The sequence below is a fragment of the Narcine bancroftii genome, chromosome 2, assembly GCF_036971445.1.
Source record: "Narcine bancroftii isolate sNarBan1 chromosome 2, sNarBan1.hap1, whole genome shotgun sequence".
NCBI classification, from domain to species: Eukaryota; Metazoa; Chordata; class Chondrichthyes; order Torpediniformes; family Narcinidae; genus Narcine; species Narcine bancroftii.
Window position 1 is genome coordinate 216,268,003 of NC_091470.1, and position 21,522 is coordinate 216,289,524.

General features: G+C 47.1%; 1 protein-coding gene across 3 annotated transcripts in view; it reads left to right on the plus strand.

The window, feature by feature from the left end:
- Nucleotides 1–21,522, plus strand: part of LOC138755068 (ATPase family AAA domain-containing protein 2-like) — a 117,861-nt gene that overhangs the window by 59,466 nt on the left and 36,873 nt on the right. Inside the window, exons 12-18 of one of the 3 annotated variants that reach the window (XM_069920268.1) lie at nt 1,266–1,440; nt 7,020–7,108; nt 8,683–8,842; nt 9,506–9,596; nt 9,682–9,987; nt 12,447–12,579; nt 19,909–20,095. In XM_069920268.1, coding sequence (XP_069776369.1) covers nt 1,266–1,440; nt 7,020–7,108; nt 8,683–8,842; nt 9,506–9,596; nt 9,682–9,987; nt 12,447–12,579; nt 19,909–20,095 — 1,141 coding nt within the window. The remainder of the gene's footprint in view (nt 1–1,265; nt 1,441–7,019; nt 7,109–8,682; nt 8,843–9,505; nt 9,597–9,681; nt 9,988–12,446; nt 12,580–19,908; nt 20,096–21,522) is intronic. The other 2 variants (XM_069920269.1, XM_069920270.1) reach the window with 2 other exon arrangements.

Here is a 21,522-nt window from a genome sequence, read left to right on the forward strand (position 1 = left end):
GTTATTGAGTGGAGCAGTCACAGGGTGCCCTACACTGCCTGCCTGTTCCCTTTCTCTCTTCCTATCACCCATTTACCCTCCTACTGCCTCCTAGGTGTGATAATGTCCCTATAACTCCTATCTGTCATCCCCTCTGCCTCCAGAATGATCCAGAGTTCATCCAACTCCATCTCCAATTCCCTAACTTGGCTTGTCAGTTAAATGCACTTCTCACAGATGAAATCGTCAGAGATACTGCTGGCTTCCCTGATGACCTTCATTTCCTCTGCCTCGGCTGCCATTCCCACTGTTTATAACTAGAGGAAAAGATGTATCTAAAAATAGCCCTCACCTATGGCTACTTGCTGACTCCTTTGTTCCGCGAATAGGGTGGCCCTTTCAACTCCTGCACCACCACCACAGCCCCTATTCACCGAAGCTCCTTAGCCCAAAGCCTTTTCCACTCTGATGATAACCACTCCACTACAGTCCCTCACTTTTTTAATGATGTTTAGGTCACCTGACCTCAATTTCTCTTCAACTGTTGATCTATTCAGCTTTCCCCATTTGGCAGCTCACAGCAACAATAGGAAGTAAAAGGCAGTCAATGTTTTGGGCCTGAGCACTTACTCAGGAACATTTTACTTACGGATACTGCATGACCTGCTTTTGTATTTGCAGACTTTATTATTTACAACCTGATTGAATTTTGAGTTTTGCTGGAATTGGAAGAGCTGAGAAATCTTGTAGGATTGTAAAACTGGAGAGGGGTTAGTAATTTGCAGTTAGTCCATGGGGGAATTTTCAGCTTAGTGTAATTAAAATTTGAGGTCGGTTGGTGAAGATGGGGGCTATAGATGAATAAGTGGCACAGTGGTCCTGCTGCAGCCTCAGTCCCGCATTCCATCCTGACCTTGGGTGCTCTTTGTGAGTTCTCTGTTATTGGATTTTGCTCAGGTGTTCTGGTTTCTTCCAACGTCCCAAAGGTGGTTGGTTAGCTAACAACTTCAGGATTGACCCACTTAAAACAGGAATTCCTTTAGCCAGAGAAAGGTGAACCTTTGGAATTTGCAGAGATTCATAGGTATAATCAGGGTGTCAAAGGTAATGGGGTGAAGGAGTGACTGAGTTGGAAAATGGATCAGCTCATGATAAAATGGCTGACTAGGCTCAATGGGCCAGATGGTCTATTACTTGTATCTTGCAGTAATGTGTTTGACGGTAGGATTGAATCTATCTGAACTGAACTAATGTTTGCTTTAAAACTATTTTGTTTCTGCTCTCAGAGGCTGCTTGTTCTATGGTCCTCCTGGGACAGGAAAGACCCTTGTAGCCAGAGCTCTAGCTAATGAATGCAGCCAGGGAGATCGGCGAGTGAACTTTTTCATGCGAAAGGGTGCAGACTGCCTCAGTAAATGGGTAGGGGAATCTGAACGACAACTTCGGTTACTTTTTGATCAGGTAATTAGAAACAACTAATTTCTCAAATTGAAATTGTAAATATCTGGATCAATGCCTAACTTCCTTTCTCAGCAGCTAAGCAGTTTGTTGAATGGTGAATAGGGCACTGTTTACACTGCAGTTTAAATTAAAGGAGAACACTTGCCCAATGCCTCTACATGAAGCCCATAGGGACAAAAGGGCAAGTTTTTAATTGTACCATCAAGGATTAGTTAGATAAAATCTGTTTTTGGACTAGTATTGGGCCTCATGCTTTAAACAGTGTTATTCTCTGTCACCTTGAAGGCTGTGAATATTTTTTTTAACCAATCTGCTCAATCAAAATCCCTTTGAAATCTTTAGAGCTTAGAACCTAGGGGTGGGTGGAGGTATGGCTTTCGGTCTCAAAATAAGGGGTTGGTCACTCAAGACATGACAAATTACTTCATTGAGGACAAATCAGTCTTTGGAATTGTGTACAGAAGAGGGTTGTGGAAGATCAGTCAGAGTATATTAAAGTTCAAGGTCAATAGATGTTTGTATTAAGGATATCGAGGGATAGAACCATGGAACATGACAGCACAAAAATGGGCCTTTTGGACCATCTCGTCCATGCTGAACTATTGAACTGCCCAGTCCCATTGACCTGCACCCAGATCATAGTCCTCCATACCCCTCCCCTCCAAATGTTTCTTAAATGTTGAAATCGAGCTTGTATACATCACTTCAGTTGGCAGCTCATTCCACACTCTAACCACTCTGAGTGAAGTTCTCTTTAAACATTTCACCTTTCACCCTTAACCCATGTCCTCTAGTTCTTGTCCCATCTAACATCAGTGGACAAAGCCTGCTTGCATTCACTCTGTCCATACTCCTCATAATTTTGTGTACCTCTGTCAAATCTCACCTCATTCCTCCACACTTCAGGGAACAAAGCCTAACCAGTTAAGCATTTCTCTGTAACTCAGTTCCTGAAGTCCTGGTAACATCCAAGTAAATCTTCTGCACTCCTTCCATCTTATTGATATCTTAAAGTGAGCAATACTAGGCACAATACTCCAAATTAGCTATCATCAATGTCTTATGCACCTTTACCATAACATCCCAACTCAGTACTTTGATTTATGAAGGCCAATATGTCAAAAGCTCTCTTTATAATCCTATTTACCTGCAGTGCCATTTTCAGGGGATTATGCATCTGTATTCTCAGATCAAAGGGATTCCACTGCACTCCTTAGTTCCCTACAATTTACTGTGTATATCCTACCTTGATTACACTTCCTGAACTGCAACACCTCGCACTTGTCTGTATTAAACTCCATCTGCTCTTTTACAGCCCATTTTTCTAGTTGCTACAGATCCCTCTGTAAGCTTTGAAAGCCTTCCTCCATGCACCCACTATGAAAACATGCCTCCATGCACCCACTATGAAAACATGCCTCCATGCACCAACTATGAAAACCTTCCTCCATGCACCCACTATCAAAGCCTTCCATGCACCCACTGTGAAAGCCTTCCGCCACGCACCCACTATCAGAGCCTTCCTCCACACCCACCCACTATCAGAGCCTCCTTCCACGCCCACCCACTATCAGAGCCTCCTTCCACGCGCACCCACCAGCAGAGCCCCCTTCCACGCGCACCCACTAGCAGAGCCCCCTTCCACGCGCACCCACTAGCAGAGCCCCCTTCCACGCGCACCCACTAGCAGAGCCCCCTTCCACGCGCACCCACTAGCAGAGCCCCCTTCCACGCGCACCCACTATCAGAGCCCCCTTCCACGCGCACCCACTAGCAGAGCCTCCTTCCACGCGCACCCACTAGCAGAGCCCCCTTCCACGCGCACCCACTAGCAGAGCCCCCTTCCACGCGCACCCACTAGCAGAGCCACTTCCACGCGCACCCACTAGCAGAGCCCCCTTCCACGCGCACCCACTAGCAGAGCCCCCTTCCACGCGCACCCACTAGCAGAGCCCCCTTCCACGCGCACCCACTAGCAGAGCCCCCTTCCACGCGCACCCACTAGCAGTGCCCCCTTCCACGCGCACCCACTAGCAGAGCCCCCTTCCACGCGCACCCACGAGCAGTGCCCCCTTCCACGCGCACCCACGAGCAGTGCCCCCTTCCACGCGCACCCACTAGCAGAGCCCCCTTCCACGCGCACCCACTACCGGAGCCCCCATCCACGCGCACCCACTACCGGAGCCCCCTTCCACGCGCACCCACTACCGGAGCCCCCTTCCACGCGCACCCACCACCGGAGCCCCCTTCCACGCGCACCCACTACCGGAGCCCCCTTCCACGCGCACCCACTACCGGAGCCCCCTTCCACGCGCACCCACTACCGGAGCCCCCTTCCACGCGCACCCACTACCGGAGCCCCCTTCCACGCGCACCCACTACCGGAGCCCCCTTCCACGCGCACCCACTACCGGAGCCCCCTTCCACGCGCACCCACTACCGGAGCCCCCTTCCACGCGCACCCACTACCGGAGCCCCCTTCCACGCGCACCCACTACCGGAGCCCCCTTCCACGCGCACCCACTACCGGAGCCCCCTTCCACGCGCACCCACTACCGGAGCCCCCTTCCACGCGCACCCACTACCGGAGCCCCCTTCCACGCGCACCCACTACCGGAGCCCCCTTCCACGCGCACCCACTACCGGAGCCCCCTTCCACGCGCACCCACTACCGGAGCCCCCTTCCACGCGCACCCACTACCGGAGCCCCCTTCCACGCGCACCCACTACCGGAGCCCCCTTCCACGCGCACCCACTACCGGAGCCCCCTTCCACGCGCACCCACTACCGGAGCCCCCTTCCACGCGCACCCACTACCGGAGCCCCCTTCCACGCGCACCCACTACCGGAGCCCCCTTCCACGCGCACCCACTACCGGAGCCCCCTTCCACGCGCACCCACTACCGGAGCCCCCTTCCACGCGCACCCACTACCGGAGCCCCCTTCCACGCGCACCCACTACCGGAGCCCCCTTCCACGCGCACCCACTACCGGAGCCCCCTTCCACGCGCACCCACTACCGGAGCCCCCTTCCACGCGCACCCACTACCGGAGCCCCCTTCCACGCGCACCCACTACCGGAGCCCCCTTCCACGCGCACCCACTACCGGAGCCCCCTTCCACGCGCACCCACTACCGGAGCCCCCTTCCACGCGCACCCACTACCGGAGCCCCCTTCCACGCGCACCCACTACCGGAGCCCCCTTCCACGCGCACCCACTACCGGAGCCCCCTTCCACGCGCACCCACTACCGGAGCCCCCTTCCACGCGCACCCACTACCGGAGCCCCCTTCCACGCGCACCCACTACCGGAGCCCCCTTCCACGCGCACCCACTACCGGAGCCCCCTTCCACGCGCACCCACTACCGGAGCCCCCTTCCACGCGCACCCACTACCGGAGCCCCCTTCCACGCGCACCCACTACCGGAGCCCCCTTCCACGCGCACCCACTACCGGAGCCCCCTTCCACGCGCACCCACTACCGGAGCCCCCTTCCACGCGCACCCACTACCGGAGCCCCCTTCCACGCGCACCCACTACCGGAGCCCCCTTCCACGCGCACCCACTACCGGAGCCCCCTTCCACGCGCACCCACTACCGGAGCCCCCTTCCACGCGCACCCACTACCGGAGCCCCCTTCCACGCGCACCCACTACCGGAGCCCCCTTCCACGCGCACCCACTACCGGAGCCCCCTTCCACGCGCACCCACTACCGGAGCCCCCTTCCACGCGCACCCACTACCGGAGCCCCCTTCCACGCGCACCCACTACCGGAGCCCCCTTCCACGCGCACCCACTACCGGAGCCCCCTTCCACGCGCACCCACTACCGGAGCCCCCTTCCACGCGCACCCACTACCGGAGCCCCCTTCCACGCGCACCCACTACCGGAGCCCCCTTCCACGCGCACCCACTACCGGAGCCCCCTTCCACGCGCACCCACTACCGGAGCCCCCTTCCACGCGCACCCACTACCGGAGCCCCCTTCCACGCGCACCCACTACCGGAGCCCCCTTCCACGCGCACCCACTACCGGAGCCCCCTTCCACGCGCACCCACTACCGGAGCCCCCTTCCACGCGCACCCACTACCGGAGCCCCCTTCCACGCGCACCCACTACCGGAGCCCCCTTCCACGCGCACCCACTACCGGAGCCCCCTTCCACGCGCACCCACTACCGGAGCCCCCTTCCACGCGCACCCACTACCGGAGCCCCCTTCCACGCGCACCCACTACCGGAGCCCCCTTCCACGCGCACCCACTACCGGAGCCCCCTTCCACGCGCACCCACTACCGGAGCCCCCTTCCACGCGCACCCACTACCGGAGCCCCCTTCCACGCGCACCCACTACCGGAGCCCCCTTCCACGCGCACCCACTACCGGAGCCCCCTTCCACGCGCACCCACTACCGGAGCCCCCTTCCACGCGCACCCACTACCGGAGCCCCCTTCCACGCGCACCCACTACCGGAGCCCCCTTCCACGCGCACCCACTACCGGAGCCCCCTTCCACGCGCACCCACTACCGGAGCCCCCTTCCACGCGCACCCACTACCGGAGCCCCCTTCCACGCGCACCCACTACCGGAGCCCCCTTCCACGCGCACCCACTACCGGAGCCCCCTTCCACGCGCACCCACTACCGGAGCCCCCTTCCACGCGCACCCACTACCGGAGCCCCCTTCCACGCGCACCCACTACCGGAGCCCCCTTCCACGCGCACCCACTACCGGAGCCCCCTTCCACGCGCACCCACTACCGGAGCCCCCTTCCACGCGCACCCACTACCGGAGCCCCCTTCCACGCGCACCCACTACCGGAGCCCCCTTCCACGCGCACCCACTACCGGAGCCCCCTTCCACGCGCACCCACCATGCCATGAATGTAGTGCTTGTGCAGGAAAAGGTTGATTCTGACCTTGTTGAATGACACAACAACCCAAGGTATTTGGACTTGCAGTCTGGGCTGAAGAGGATCCAAAATTCTCTCTTTCTCTTTGTATTTGTTTGGAATCTAAATTCAGTATATTAATTAAGTTGGTAACATGACAGGAAGGAAAGATGGTAACTTCTGGTTCTCAATAACCCAGGAAGTGAGTTGGGAATGTTCTATTGGTCTGTGCCAGTGTTTCATTTTGGAGACTTCCTCTCATGTTACTTGTAGTCAAACTGAAAGTGCTGGTTAACTTTTTGTTTTGTTTATTGCACCATCACTTTCAGGAATTGTCTAATGTAAATGTTACATCTTTCAATACGTACTAGTTAAATATGTGGGCATTCTCATTCCCTGTTTTTGCTGCTGAATTTAATACTGGCATTAGGCTTTTTTCTGAGCTAATCCTCTTTTTTTTTATCTACCCAGCAAATAGTTATACTTAAATCGTCCAATTAAAATTATTCTCATCTAGAACAATAATGCATTGCAAACTGAACACCAAAGTTTCCCACTTCCAACCTTGATATTGTAATTGCTTACAAGTGGTACATTCAGTTTCTTATTTAAAACCTCTCCTTTAAAAACATTTGAGTTGCCATGTGGTCTCGTGTGTTTATTTACAAAATTTTTTTTATTTAATCAGGCCTATATTATGCGCCCATCAATTATTTTCTTTGATGAAGTCGATGGCTTGGCTCCTGTTCGCTCCAGCAGGCAGGACCAGATACATAGGTAAGTCTGAAAAGGATTTGAAACAGGCTAATATTGTTTGCACTGCTGGTCTGGATGATATAATAAAAGCTTGTCTGGTATTTGAGGTTTTGGAAATGAAGCTGGTGCAGGTGATGCAGTGATCTACATGGGTGTGAAAATGACAATCTACCTGAACCCAACCTTGCTGTAGTCATCCCAAGTTGTGTCACGTTACTTGTTTTTAATATTTGTCCTGACCAAAAATTTATTTTTAATTTTTTTTTTTCAAATTTTGACCTTTTGGTCAATAAGCCCATGTCACCCATTTGATCTCCAGTCCCTGGTTTTTTTTTTGAATGGTGGGAAGAAACCTGCACAGACACTGGGAAAATGTTCAAACTTCTTGCAGTGCCAGATTTGAACCCCGGTTCCAATCGCTGGTGCTGTAATATGGTTGCGCTAACCTGCGCTCCCCACTGTATGCAGTGATGTGCACAGCCAGGTTCATTCAGGCTGATGCAGTGAACTGGACAGTGAATAAACTATGCAGCCTCCTGCACTTGTTTATAAATTATCTGGTCCAACCCAAGCTTGAGAACAGCATAAGACCTACCTGGTCCTGCTAGGCTCTGGTAATATCTTGCTTTTAAAATTCTTGGGACATTTCCCTACCCAAAGATTTGAAACATTAAGACAAGCAGTTGCTCATTTCAGGCTTAGTGGCGAAATGCTACTGGAGTGAGGGAGAGAAGAAGGTTGTACGTCTTGAGAACTCTTCCCTGGAGAATTCCTGATATGCGGTTGGTGCATAAATACATGGCTGTGAATTATTTCTTGGAAATCTGGAATATAGGGTTACGGCAATAGTGTAGTGATTAGCTGTGGTTTTGAATGATAGCACTGGATCAAGGAAGCACATGCTCTGTTCTTGTAAGCATTGTTTTAGTATCTGTTTCTAAGAGAGTTAATGGGATATGGTTGGATGTTTAATTTCTTTAGTTGGATATTTACTTCTGCCTTTTTTAAAATTTAGACCTGCTGCACGGTAACAGGCCCTTTTGGCCCAAGAGCCCGTGCCACCCAATTGCACTTAAGTGACCTACAACACACCCCCAGTACTTTTTGAAGGTTGAAGGAAACCTGAGCCCTGGGGAAAACTTGCACAGACATGGGGAGAACATAAAAACTTGTAGACAGCGCAGGATTTGATCCCCGGTCCCGATCACTGGTGCTGTAACAGTGTTGCGCTAACTGTGCAATCTAATCTTTATACATTTATTTTACTTATGGTAAATAAGTGCATGAAAAAGAATGAACCTGATATTTTTGACAGAGAATGTAGAGGGTGGTGGATGTAAATGTATATATTTATAAGCAATGATGCACATTGTCCTTTTTTAAATTAATTTGTGGAATTTACTTGATGAGCATGGGGTGTTTTCTGAAAAACCGACTTCAAAATCCTGCAACCCTAACCCTAATGTGATTTTTCAAACTCCAAATGATCTTCTAAAGTATTTGTGTGAATTAAAGTCTGGACTTAAATTCGAGTGTGTTTATAACCTTCATTGGACGAGTGTGGTGACATTGTCTTGTTGCAATTTTATTGTCAGTTCCATTGTTTCGACACTGCTGGCGTTGATGGATGGGTTGGATAGCAGAGGCGAGATTGTGGTGATAGGAGCAACGAACAGACTGGATTCCATTGATCCTGCTTTAAGAAGACCTGGACGGTTTGATAGAGAATTTCTTTTTGGTCTTCCAGACAAAGATGTAAGTGTTCAGGCATTAATGCAATGTCTTGAATAATGGGTTAATATGAAGAAAGATTTTTTTATGGTTTCTGAAAGGAAAGGATTATGTCTGATTTGGTTATTCTGGCAAGATGTTGTTGCAAGATTTCTATGGCTTTTGGCATTCATGATTTTTAAAACAAAATTATGCTACTGCTCATACCCCAGATCTAAAGCAATGCTACACTGGCCTGATGACCATAGCACACCTGTGCTTTTACCTTGGAGTCTGATTCTCGCTCTGTGTTGTGGAAAGAAAAGAGTTGTTTTGCATGTGCTCTAATTGTGAAGTGATGAGCTAACCATTAGTTTATTATTGATGAGCAAGAGATTAAAATGTCGCATGGGAGCAGTTTCTAATCAATCGGGACTGTCACTCTCATGAGTACTTTAACTTGCGTCAGCTTTGGTCACTTTGGAACTAATTTTGTTGTTGGCTTTTGGCAAAATTCCTTTTTAATTTTAAATTGTAAGTCATGTATGCCACTTTTCAGGTCATAGGTCTTCAGTGGAATAATTAAAAACTTACCGTTGCAGAAGCGGGTATTGTCAATTTTTACTGTAAACAAAATTGAGATTTTTATCAGAGCATGAACATATTCTGTTTTTGTTTTGTATGCATTTTCTTCCAATTTGCTTCAAGGCCCGTAAAGAGATCCTGAAAATCCATACCCTGGACTGGAATCCAAAGCCATCAGATGCATTTCTTCAAGAACTGGCAGAGAAGTGTGTAGGTGAGCTGTATGTGTGTGCATGCTATTTAAACTATATTGCTTCCTGAATATTAAAAGCAATTAACTGATCCTTCCTTTACCATAGGTTATTGTGGCGCCGATATTAAATCCCTCTGTGCTGAAGCAGCACTGTGTGCTTTGCGTCGTCGCTACCCCCAGATTTATGCCACCACAGAGAAACTACTGTTGGATGTATCTTCCATTAATATCACAGTGCGAGATTTTGTGAAGGCCATGCAAAAGATTAATCCTGCTTCTCAGCGAACTGTGACTTCTCCTGCACATGCGCTGTCATTTGTTGTCAGGCCGCTTCTGGAGAACACCTTCCATAGAATTGTAAATGTGTTGGAAAAGATTTTCCCACATGCAGAGCTGGACTTCCAAAAGAATGGTAAGAATTAAATGCATGGAATGTACAGTGCAGAAATTGGCCATTAATCCTCATTAGTCCATTCTGATACTAATGCCATGCATCAGCCCCTTTTCAAGCTATATATTTTTTGTGTAGTCATATCCTTTGACTCCTTTCGTTCTTCTTTAGCTTTCCTAGGTCATCTCCAAGTTCATGCTGTTCCCCTCATCATTCCTTTACATCAAGGGTGTCAAACTCAAATTCACAGAGGGCCAAAATTTAAAACTTGGACTAAGTTGTGGGCCAAACTAAATATTTACTGAAATTTTTCAACAACATCTGCATGTTTTCTCTTCTTTCAACATATGTAATGTTAAACTTTTTCTTATTAAAATAAATGTTTAATAATAATTTTGGTTAAACTCTTTCCAGAAGAAGCATTAACAAATGAGAAATAAAATATTCAATACATAATATTTCTCTATAGCCTTTAAGCTCCTTTTAAATGTATTTTTTTTCACAAGCCAACAAGTCAAAAAAATAACAACTTGCTTCAATGAAAATCCAATCTTTCAACTATGAACAGTCCAAAGTTAACCAAAGAAAATATTAATCCAAGCTTAGCTTGCTACACTGTGATTTACTCTGATGCACCTGGGTCTAAACCAGATACTTGGCATCTCTTCTTAGATGCAAGTTCATCAAACTCTGGGGTCAGAGTTTGCCTCCCACCTGTCTTGAAAGGTCCTGTTTACTGTCTTTCGTTTGGCCATTTTTCGTAAGGGGTTTATTACATGTGAGTTAGGCGACAGGTCGCAGATGCTAATAAAAGTAAAGAGAGGAGGTGGGGCAATTAGCGGGCTGATGGGCCGGCGCCAACGCATTTGCAAAGCATTCTAGGATTTGTAGTATTAGCTGTATACTGGCGCGGCGGCCAGTGGGCCAGCTCTAATACATATTTGATATGATCTTGCGGGCCAAATATAATTATATCACGGGCCAAAATTTGGCCCGCGGGCCTGAATTTGACATGTGTGCTTTACATGGTGTATTCCACATTCTAACCACTCAATGGAGAAATAATCAGTTTGAAGTGTTGATTTCAATCATTATTAATTTAAATACCTTAAATTATGCCCTTTTCAGATTCATTAAATAAATCTACCAAGATAGCTACAGTTCTGACAAACATTAAAGCTGCACTAAAGTGTAAATGTTGACTTATTTAGTGTCTTTAACCTTAGTGTGATAAGGATTTTAGTTTGCATAGTTTTGTATATTTGACATCTGACAGTGAGCTCCTTACCTATGCTTTGCCTGAAGATTAACTTTGGGGTTGGGACCCCCCCGCCCCCACCTTCCGCTTCATTAGCGTTACCTGAAATCTATACATCATTGAATGTTATATTTGTGTGGAATTGTGTTCCTTTTGCTCTGGGTCGACTTTGTTAGTTTATACTGCCAGAGTGGGTTTGTGTTGGTTTGCTGCTGCTGGATTCTTGAATTCCAATGAAACTGGTCCACAGTTGCCAAGTATTCCACTCTTTAATAATCTTTGGTTGGTGGGGGGGGTTGGTGGTGGTAGTGGTTTGGTGGGAACAGGGATTCTCCAGACCAGTTTCTTTTGGTACCTCCCAGAAGTAAGAAATTAATTGTTTAATGGTTTCAACTTGTCTTTGTAATTTGAAGTAATCTCTTTTGAAATCCAAGAATTACTGTAGTATTTCTTAAATGTGGAATTTGCAGGCTCTTTGAATATATGACACCAGTTATATATTTACCTGATGACTGAAAATGTTCATTCACACTCATCTCAAAAACCTGCTGATTGATTCTTGATTTTGCCCTCTATTTCAAACAGTCATTACATATTTGTGTTCCTTTAATTCTGGCCACTTGGATTTTTCTAATTTCTTTTGATCCATTAAATTTTTTAAATTAAATTTAGACATACAAAGCGGTAACAGGCTATTTCCCAATAATTACACCCCTGGTACATTTTGAATGGTGGGAGAAAACCAAAACCCACACAGAAACAGGGAATGTACAAACTCCTTACAGAGAACGTGGGATTCGAACCCAAGTTTTGATCGCTGGTGCTGTAAAGGCATTGCACTAGCTGCTATGCCAACTGGCATAACTGCATTTCTCCTTATCCACCTCTCTGTTCTCTAAAGTCCCTGTCCTTGGATAGCTTTTGGTCACCTGAGCTACTATTTTCCCTGTCAGATTTTATCTAATAAAATTCCTGTGAAATACCATGGGCTGATACTCATACTGTAAATCTACTATACAAGTGTAGTTATTATTTCTGATGATAATTTAAAGTAATTATCAATTAATCATTTGTTTGCTTAAAACTACAAGTTCAGGGATCTGTTTAAAGAAAAATTTCTTGGTACTATTTAAATTGATCATTTGTTCTTGGCAACTGTTACAGATTTGGTAGGTTGGAGTGAGAAGCAAAAAAAATAATGTATCTTCTAATTTTTGTTTAGCAGATGGTGTGAGCCACGTGCTTAATGATAGTATTTACAGTGATGATGAAGGTCCATCTGTTTTTGAAAATGGACCACTTCAAAACCTGGCTAGTAAGCAGGGAGGTAATGGATCTTTCCTCAGTTACAGCAGGTAGGAACATTTTCTTTCTATGCCACAGGTGACATTGCTACACCATGGCAATTCAACGTGCAAATAATGGAGGTTACGAAGAGGGTTTCCTTATGTGATGTGCCCCTGAACACAGTGCTCCATAAATTGGGAGGCCCATGCAGTATTGGTTCATATCCTGTTTACGTTTTAGTTTTAAAGGAATTGGAAAGAAAGTGATGTAGTAAAAGGATACAATTAATTCATACAGACATACAGCACTGTAACAGGCCTTGCAGCCACGAACCCAATTACATCCAATTGACCTACAACTCTGGTATGCTTTGAATGGTGGGAGGAAAATGGAACTCCAGGGGAAAACTCACACATACGTGGGGACAATGTACAAACTCCTTACAGACAGTGGTGATTTGAACCGATCGCTACTGCTGTAGCAGCGTTGCTCTAACCACTACGCTAATCGTGCCGCGGTCAAGAAAGTGACATGGTAAAATTATGCAATTAATTCATCTGGCTTAGGAAATTCAGTTTTTAAAGTTGTAACCTTTATGGTCAAAATTTTAAACTTTGGACTTTTGTCCTTTTAAATTTTTTTTAAAATGAGGCACTTGCTCGTGCATTTTGGAAATATTTCCTTTATAAAATCAGATTATCTAATTACTGAGCTTCATAAAGGGTTGCATTGTCAGAGTTGCTCTCATTCAGATGCATTGCTAATCAGTGAATGTTTTCTACTTGGGTACACAAAAGGCACAATAGTCAACCAAAATTGGTACCATCTTTGGTGTCTGGCATTTACTCAGGATTAATGGAAACCGATTAATAGTACTTTCTGGCCTTTCTGGTAACTTTTATTGCCCATCTGCATTAATCTCATTGGACAATATGGGACCATAGAATCGTAGGTACAGCAGAAGGCCATTTTGGCCCTTCTAGTTTGTACATCCCTTCAATACGATTATTGCTGACCATATGACTTTGGTCCCCTATTTCCTGTTTTCTTTCCATACCCCTTGGTCCTTTTGGCTATAAGTGTCACATCCAACTCCCCTCTGAATATATGAGGCCTCAGAATTTTCTGAATTCTACAAGTTCACAATTCTGAGAGGAAAAGGCTTCCCTCTGTTGAGTAAGGGAAGGGAGAAAATGTCTTGGACTCTCGGTGAATTTTGTATAAAATTGATAACTGTAATTTGTGGTTGATTTTGGAAACTTTGAGTTTGAAAATTCATAGATAAAATATTCAAAAAAGAAATGGCTTCCCTTTTCTCCTTGGACTGTGACTCTTTGTTCTTGACTTCCCCAACATCTGAAACATTCTTCCTAGCATGTCCAGCATTCTTCCTAAACATGTCTACTCCTATCAGAATTGTGTTAATTATGCCCTCTCTTCCTTCTAAATTTCAATAAGTATAACTGGATAGACTGGATAGTTACATGGAGAGGAGAGGGCTGGAGGGGTATGGACTGAGTGCTGGTCAGTGGGACTAGGAGGGTGGGAATTTGTAACGGCATGGACTCGTAGGGCCGAACTAGCCTGTTCTGTGCTGTAAGTGGTTATATGGTTATAACCCTAGTCTGTCCATTCTTTCTTCATGCATCAGTCCTGCTATCCCAGGAATTAGTCTGGTGAACCTTCGCTACACCCCTTCAACAGCAAGAATGTCCTTCGTCAGATTAAGAGACCAAAACTATGCCACACTCGAGGTGTGGCCTCATCAAGGCCCCAAACAACTACATTAAGAACTCTTGCTTCTGTGTTCAAAACCTCTTACTCTAAAGGTCAACGTGCTTTTTCTTCATTGCCTGCTATATCTGCACTCTAACCTTCAATAACTGATGCACTGTGATCCCCAGGTCTTGTTGTACCTCCCCCTTTCCTAATTTGTCTTAATTTAATTAATAATCTGCCCTGTTACACCCTTGCCTTTATCAAATGCATCTGCCACACATTTGCCCACTCCTAATCTAAGTGACCCAACAGCCTCTTGCAATCTTCCTCATAGCTCACACTGCCACCCAGCTCATTGGCATTTGAAACATTAAAATTTGTTCTTCTAGATAATTAAGTGCAAGTTTGCTCTTGTACTTTTTCCCCCTTCTAATGAGACACTTCCTTTGAATTTAAAAATTTTCCCAATCCTCGGGTTTTCCCTGCAATTTACATGTTCTCTGGTTTTAATGCTATCCATAATTTCCCTTGTTGGCCACAGTGGAACTACCTTATCTGTTTTATTTATACGGCTATCATGAATGTGCAATTGTGAAGTTACTCCAGATTAAATACCTCAGTAGTTTATCTACAATCAACCCATCAGGGGTACCTTTCCAGTTTATCCTAGCCAATTCATGCCTTGCATCACTGCAAGAACCCTTTACGTTCTGGACCCAAATTTCTGAATTAATAACCACTCTTCATCCCAATGAAAAGTTCCTCCAGATTGTGATCACTCTTCCCCAAGTGGCCACACATGGTTACTAATTAATCTTTCCTCAATCACACATCACCCAGTCTAGGCTTGCCTGCTTTCTAATTGGTTCCTTGACATTGTTCAAGGAAATCATCCCTTGCCACTCCCAGAAATCCTCCTCCACTGAATTGCTACCACCTTGGTTCTCCCAATCTCTTTGGCTTGGCTTCGCGGACGAAGATTTATGGAGGGGGTAAAAGTCCACGTCAGCTACAGGCTCGATTGTGGCTGACAAATCCGATGCAGGACAGGCAGAAACGGTTACAGCGGTTGCAGGGGAAAATTGGTTGGATGGGGTTGGGTGTTGGGTTTTTCCTCCTTTGTCTTTTGTCAGTGAGGTGGGCTCTGCGGTCTTCAAAGGAGGTTGCTGCCCGCCGAACTGTGAGGCGATATCAGCCCACTGGCGGTGGTCAATGTGGCAGGCACCAAGAGATTTCTTTAGGCAGTCCTTATACCTCGTCTTTGGTGCACCTCTGTCACAGTGGCCAGTGGAGAGCTCGCCATATAACACGATCTTGGGAAGGCGATGGTCCTCCATTCTGGAGACGTGACCCACCCAGCGCAGCTGGATCTTCATCAGCGTGGACTCGATGCTGTCGGCCTCTGCCATCTCGAGTACTTCAATGTTAGGGATGAAGTCGCTCCAATGAATTTTGAGGATGGAGCGGAGACAACGCTGGTGGAAGCGTTCTAGGAGCCGTAGGTGATGCCGGTAGAGGACCCATGATTCGGAGCCGAACAAGAGTGTGGGTATGACAACGGCTCTGTATACGCTAATCTTTGTGAGGTTTTTCAGTTGGTCGTTTTTCCAGACTCTTTTGTGTAGTCTTCCAAAGGCGCTATTTGCCTTGGAGAGTCTGTTGTCTATCTCGTTGTCGATCCTTGCATCTGATGAAATGGTGCAGCCGAGATAGGTAAACTGGTTGACCGTTTTGAGTTTTGTGTGCCCGATGGAGATGTGGGGGGGCTGGTAGTCATGGTGGGGAGCTGGCTGATGGAGGACCTCCGTTTTCTTCAGGCTGACTTCCAGGCCAAACATTTTGGCAGTTTCCGCAAAACAGGACGTCAAGCGCTGAAGAGCTGGCTCTGAATGGGCAACTAAAGCGGCATCGTCAGCAAAGAGTAGTTCACGGACAAGTTTCTCTTGTGTCTTGGTGTGAGCTTGCAGGCGCCTCAGATTGAAGAGACTGCCATCCGTGCGGTACCGGATGTAAACAGCGTCTTCATTGTTGAGATCTTTCATGGCTTGGTTCAGCATCATGCTGAAGAAGATTGATAAGAGGGTTGGTGCGAGAACACAGCCTTGCTTCACGCCATTGTTAATGGAGAAGGGTTCAGAGAGCTCGTTGCTGTATCTGACCCGAACTTGTTGGTTTTCGTGCAGTTGGATAACCATGTTGAGGAACTTTGGGGGGCATCCGATGCGCTCTAGCATTTGCCAAAGCCCTTTCCTGCTCACGGTGTCGAAGGCTTTGGTGAGGTCAACAAAGGTGATGCAGAGTCCTTTGTTTTGTTCTCTGCACTTTTCTTGGAGCTGTCTGAGGGCAAAGACCATGTCAGTAGTTCCTCTGTTTGCGCGAAAGCCGCACTGTGATTCTGGGAGAATATTCTCGGCGACACTAGGTATTATTCTATTTAGGAGAATCCTAGCGAAGATTTTGCCTGCAATGGAGAGCAGCGTGATTCCCCTGTAGTTTGAGCAGTCTGATTTCTCGCCTTTGTTTTTGTACAGGGTGATGATGATGGCATCACGAAGGTCCTGAGGCAGTTTTCCTTGGTCCCAACAAAGCTTGAAAAACTCATGCAGTTTGATATGCAGAGTTTTGCCGCCAGCCTTCCAGATCTCTGGGGGGGATTCCATCCATACCTGCTGCTTTGCCACTTTTCAGTTGTTCAATTGCCTTATATGTCTCATCCTGGGTGAGGACCTCATCCAGCTCTAGCCTTAGGGGCTGTTGAGGGAGCTGGAGCAGGGCGGAATCTTGGACTGAGCGGTTGGCACTGAAAAGAGATTGGAAGTGTTCTGACCATCGGTTGAGGATGGAGATCTTGTCGCTGAGGAGGACTTTGCCATCTGAGCTGCGCAGCGGGCTTTGGACTTGGGGTGAGGGGCCGTACACAGCCTTTAGAGCCTCGTAGAAACCCCTGAAGTCGCCAATGTCCACGCTGAGCTGGGTTCGCTTGGCGAGGCTAGTCCACCACTCATTTTGGATCTCCCGGAGTTTACGCTGAAGATGGCTGCATGCGCGACGGAAGGCTTGTTTCTTCTCTGGACAGGACGGCTTTGTAAGTTGAGCCTGGTGGGCAGCTTGCTTCTTTGCCAGCAGCTCCTGGATTTCCTGGCTGTTATCGTCGAACCAGTCCTTGTTTTTCCTGGAGGAGAAGCCCAGTACCTCTTCAGTGGATTGCAGTATGGTAGTCTTCAGCTGATCCCAGAGGGTTTCAGGGGACGAGTCCGTGAGGCGGATTGCATCCTCGAGCTTTGCTTTGAGGTTTGCCTGGAAGTTTCCTCTCACTTCGTCTGACTGCAGGTTTCCAACATTGAACCTCTTTCTGGGGGCTTTGGCTTGAAGTGAAGGTTGAGCTTGCAGCGAACCAGCCGGTGGTCAGTGTGACATTCCGCGCTGGGCATGACCTTGGTGTGGAGCACATCTCGTTTGTCTCTTTCTCACACCAGGACGTAGTCCAGGAGGTGCCAGTGTTTGGATCGGGGATGCATCCAGGTAGTCTTCAGGCTGTCCCTCTGCTGAAAAAGGGTGTTTGTAATGACAAGCCGCTGTTCTGCGCAGAGCTCCAACAAGAGGCGCCCATTGTCGTTGCACTTGCCGACACCACGCTTGCCCAGGATTCCTGGCCAGGTTTCTGAGTCTTTGCCGACGCAAGCGTTGAAGTCGCCAAGGATGACAACCTTGTCGGCTGTAGGGGTGCGTTGAATGAGGTTGCGCAGGTCATTGTAGAACTTGTCCTTTTCTGCTGGTTCTGCCTGGAGGGTTGGAGCATAGACACTGATGAGGGTGATGCGACGCTTGTTTTGAAGGGGGAGTCGCATGGACATGATCCGGTCCGAGTGGCCTGTCGGGAGGTTTTCGAGTTTGGAGGCAATGGAGTTCTTGACCATGAAGCCTACACCAGAGAGGCGTCGTTCATCCAAAGGCTTGCCAGACAGTAGAGTGTGTAGCCTGCGCCGCGTTCTTGGAGGCTGCCTACATCTGCCAGGCGGACTTCACTGAGAGCGGCTATGTCGATGTCAAGTCTGAGGAGTTCATGTGCAATGAGGGCAGACCGACGTTCAGGTCGGTGGCTGTCAGCCTTGTCTAGCATGGTTCTGATGTTCCAGCATGCTAGCTTGAGTTTGTGAGCATCTTTTGAGGGGGAGGACGTGGACCTGTCCTCGGGCCTGCGCAAAGGAGCTTTTAGGCGGAGTGCAGTGTGCGCAGTACTGGCCCCACCCTTTACACCCATGGTTCGTGTGCCGTGGCCAAGCAAGCTGGGACGTGGCAGCGAGGTCCTTGGGTCGTAGGTTTTATATCGGAGTGGCCTTCTCCTATGCAGTTTTCTTACCCGGGATGGAGGGGCCTGCCTCTCCTCCTTGGTCGGCCCATACTGCCCGGACTGGGGCAGTATCTGTTTTATTTATACAGCTATCATGAATGTGCAATTGTGAAGTTACTCCAGATTAAATACCTCAGTAGTTTATCTACAATCAACCCATCAGGGGTACCTTTCCAGTTTATCCTAGCCAATTCATGCCTTGCATCACTGCAAGAACCCTTTACGTTCTGGACCCAAATTTCTGAATTAATAACCACTCTTCATCCCAATGAAAAGTTCCTCCAGATTGTGATCACTCTTCCCAAGTGGCCACACACGGTTACTAATTAATCTTTCCTCAATCACACATCACCCAGTCTAGGCTTGCCTGCTTTCTAATTGGTTCCTTGACATTGTTCAAGGAAATCATCCCTTGCCACTCCCAGAAATCCTCCTCCACTGAATTGCTACCACCTTGGTTCTCCCAATCAACATCCATATTAAAGTCACTGCTGTACTTTATTGCAGGCTTCCTTTGTTTCTTGTAGTAATCCCCAATCTCACTGCTAATGTTTGAACATGGAACAATACAGTAAAGAATGGGCCCCGTGACCCATGATGTTCTGTGACCTGTTAAACCTTTTCCACCCTCAACTTGACCCTTCCCAACTTCACAGCCCATAACCCTAATTGTTTTCTTAACGTGTGCCTATCTTAGAGTCTTTTAAATATCTTTGTTGTACCAGCCTCCTCCCACCATTCCTGGCAGTGTCTTCCAGGTACCCACCACTCAGGTAAAAACAACATACCTCTAACCCTAACCCCTCCACCATTCGGATTCAAACCCTCCCAACAACCCCCACCTGCCCCACCCCTCCCCCCCCCCCCCACACACACACACACACACACACACACACACACACACACACACAAGAACATTGATTTCGTCCTTCCCCAGGGGCACACAATCCAGCTTGCACTGGTCTCACTTCCCTGAGAACCAGTTCCAAAGATCCAGGAATATGAATCCCTCCCCCCTGCATCACTGCTCCAGTATCCTGTTTATCCTGCACAGCAAACAGTCCTGCGATTACTACCTTTTGAGGTTCTTCATTCAGTTTATAGGAAGTAAGCTATTTTTTTAAACCTATATCGTTGGTACCTACATGCACCACAACCCTTCCTGCTTCAGAATATCCTGCAGAACATTTGAACTTTTCTCTCATTTAATAAAATCTGCAAGCTTTGATTTTAAATGAAGCCTTATTAAGATATTGCTGTAAATATTTTGTGCTTATTACTTGCTGCTGATCTTTGAAACATTCAAGAATATCTTGTCTTTCATTAGGTGTGCCTATCAAGAACCAACCTCTTACAGACCAAGGCTACTGCTAGCTGGGGTACGGGGTTCAGGTCAGAGTTCTCATCTTGCTCCTGCACTGCTTCACAACTTGGAGAAATATGCAGTCCATACACTTGATCTTCCTGTGTTGTATGGCGTTAGTACCACATCACCTGAAGAAACCTGTGCAATGGTAAGATTATATTCAGCTTGAAATCTGGAAATGTTATTGTAAACTCCAAGTACTGTTCAAATAATTGCCTTGGTTTGGTTATACGCTTCCAATGAGGCGATCATAAATAATTTTAAATTCAAATCGGTATTTTTGCAATGGGTTAGAAAAGTCAATCTTAGGGCGGTCAACTTGTAATCTTGTTTGTTTTTTCTTTCGTTCTTTGAGTCCTGTGTTGTTTTCTACAACTCACGTTCACATATGAGCTTTACCCTTCATCTCCACACTTTGTCACGAAAAATATTTTTGTCTTGTTATGTGCAGAATGATGTAACAATTATATAAGATCATTTTAAACATTTTGAAGTTCGTGTCGTTTTATCTTCCTTGTCTACAATATTTAAATTGTAATTTTACCTACTGTATTTCAGTTTGAGCAGAGTGGGGGAAATAAATGAAAGCATTAATGGTGGCTTTTGAAATGCAAGTTCAGATTCTGATCTGAATTCTCTTTGAAAAGAGAAGTCTGAGTGTCATTAACCTTCCTTAAAATCAAAGACTCGTGAAGCTTCCAAGTCCCTTCCCCATCTCCATCAAGCAAATTTCCACATCCCAAAAGCTGCGTTCTTAGCCACCTGTTCTAATCGCTTTACACTTATGACTGTGTGGTTCAGTACAACATCAGCACCATCTACAAATTTACTGATGATACCACAGTAATTGTTTGTTTTAAAAGGAGTGATGAGGCAGCATGCAGGAAGGAGATTGAAAACTTCTTTTGGCCAAATGGTGCACTAACAACAACCTCACACTCAATGTCATCAAAACCAAGGAGCTGATTGTTGACTTCAGGAAGGGAAAACCGGAGGTGTATAATCCATTGATCATTCGGTGAGACGGTGAGCAAATTGGGAGTACCTTTCTCGGAGGATCTTTCCTGGGCTCAACACACATGAAGAAAGCTTGTCAGTGCCTGTACATTCCCAGGAGTTTGTGGAGGTTTGGTATAACATCAGAAACATTGGCAAATTTCTACAGATGTGTGTTGGAAAATGTGCTGACCAGCTGAATCATGGTCTGGTATGGTGACATCTATGCCCCTGACACATCCAGGACATTACAGGTAAAACCCTCCCCACCACTGAGAACATCAACAGGGATGATTCTGGCATCAGAATCAGCATTTATCAAAGATCCACACCACCCAACATAAGCTCTGCTCTCGCTGCTGTCATCAGGAAAGAGGTCTAGGTGCCGAAAGTCTCACACCTTCAGGTTCAGGAAGAGCCACCATCAGACTCCTGAATAGTAAACTCAATCAGGGACTTGTTTAAAAACTCTTATTTTTGCATTTTTTTTCTTCTGTATTGCACAGTCAGTTTGCACTACTAATAAGTGGCAATTCAGTCTTACCCACAGAAAAAGAATCTGAGGGTTGTATATGATGT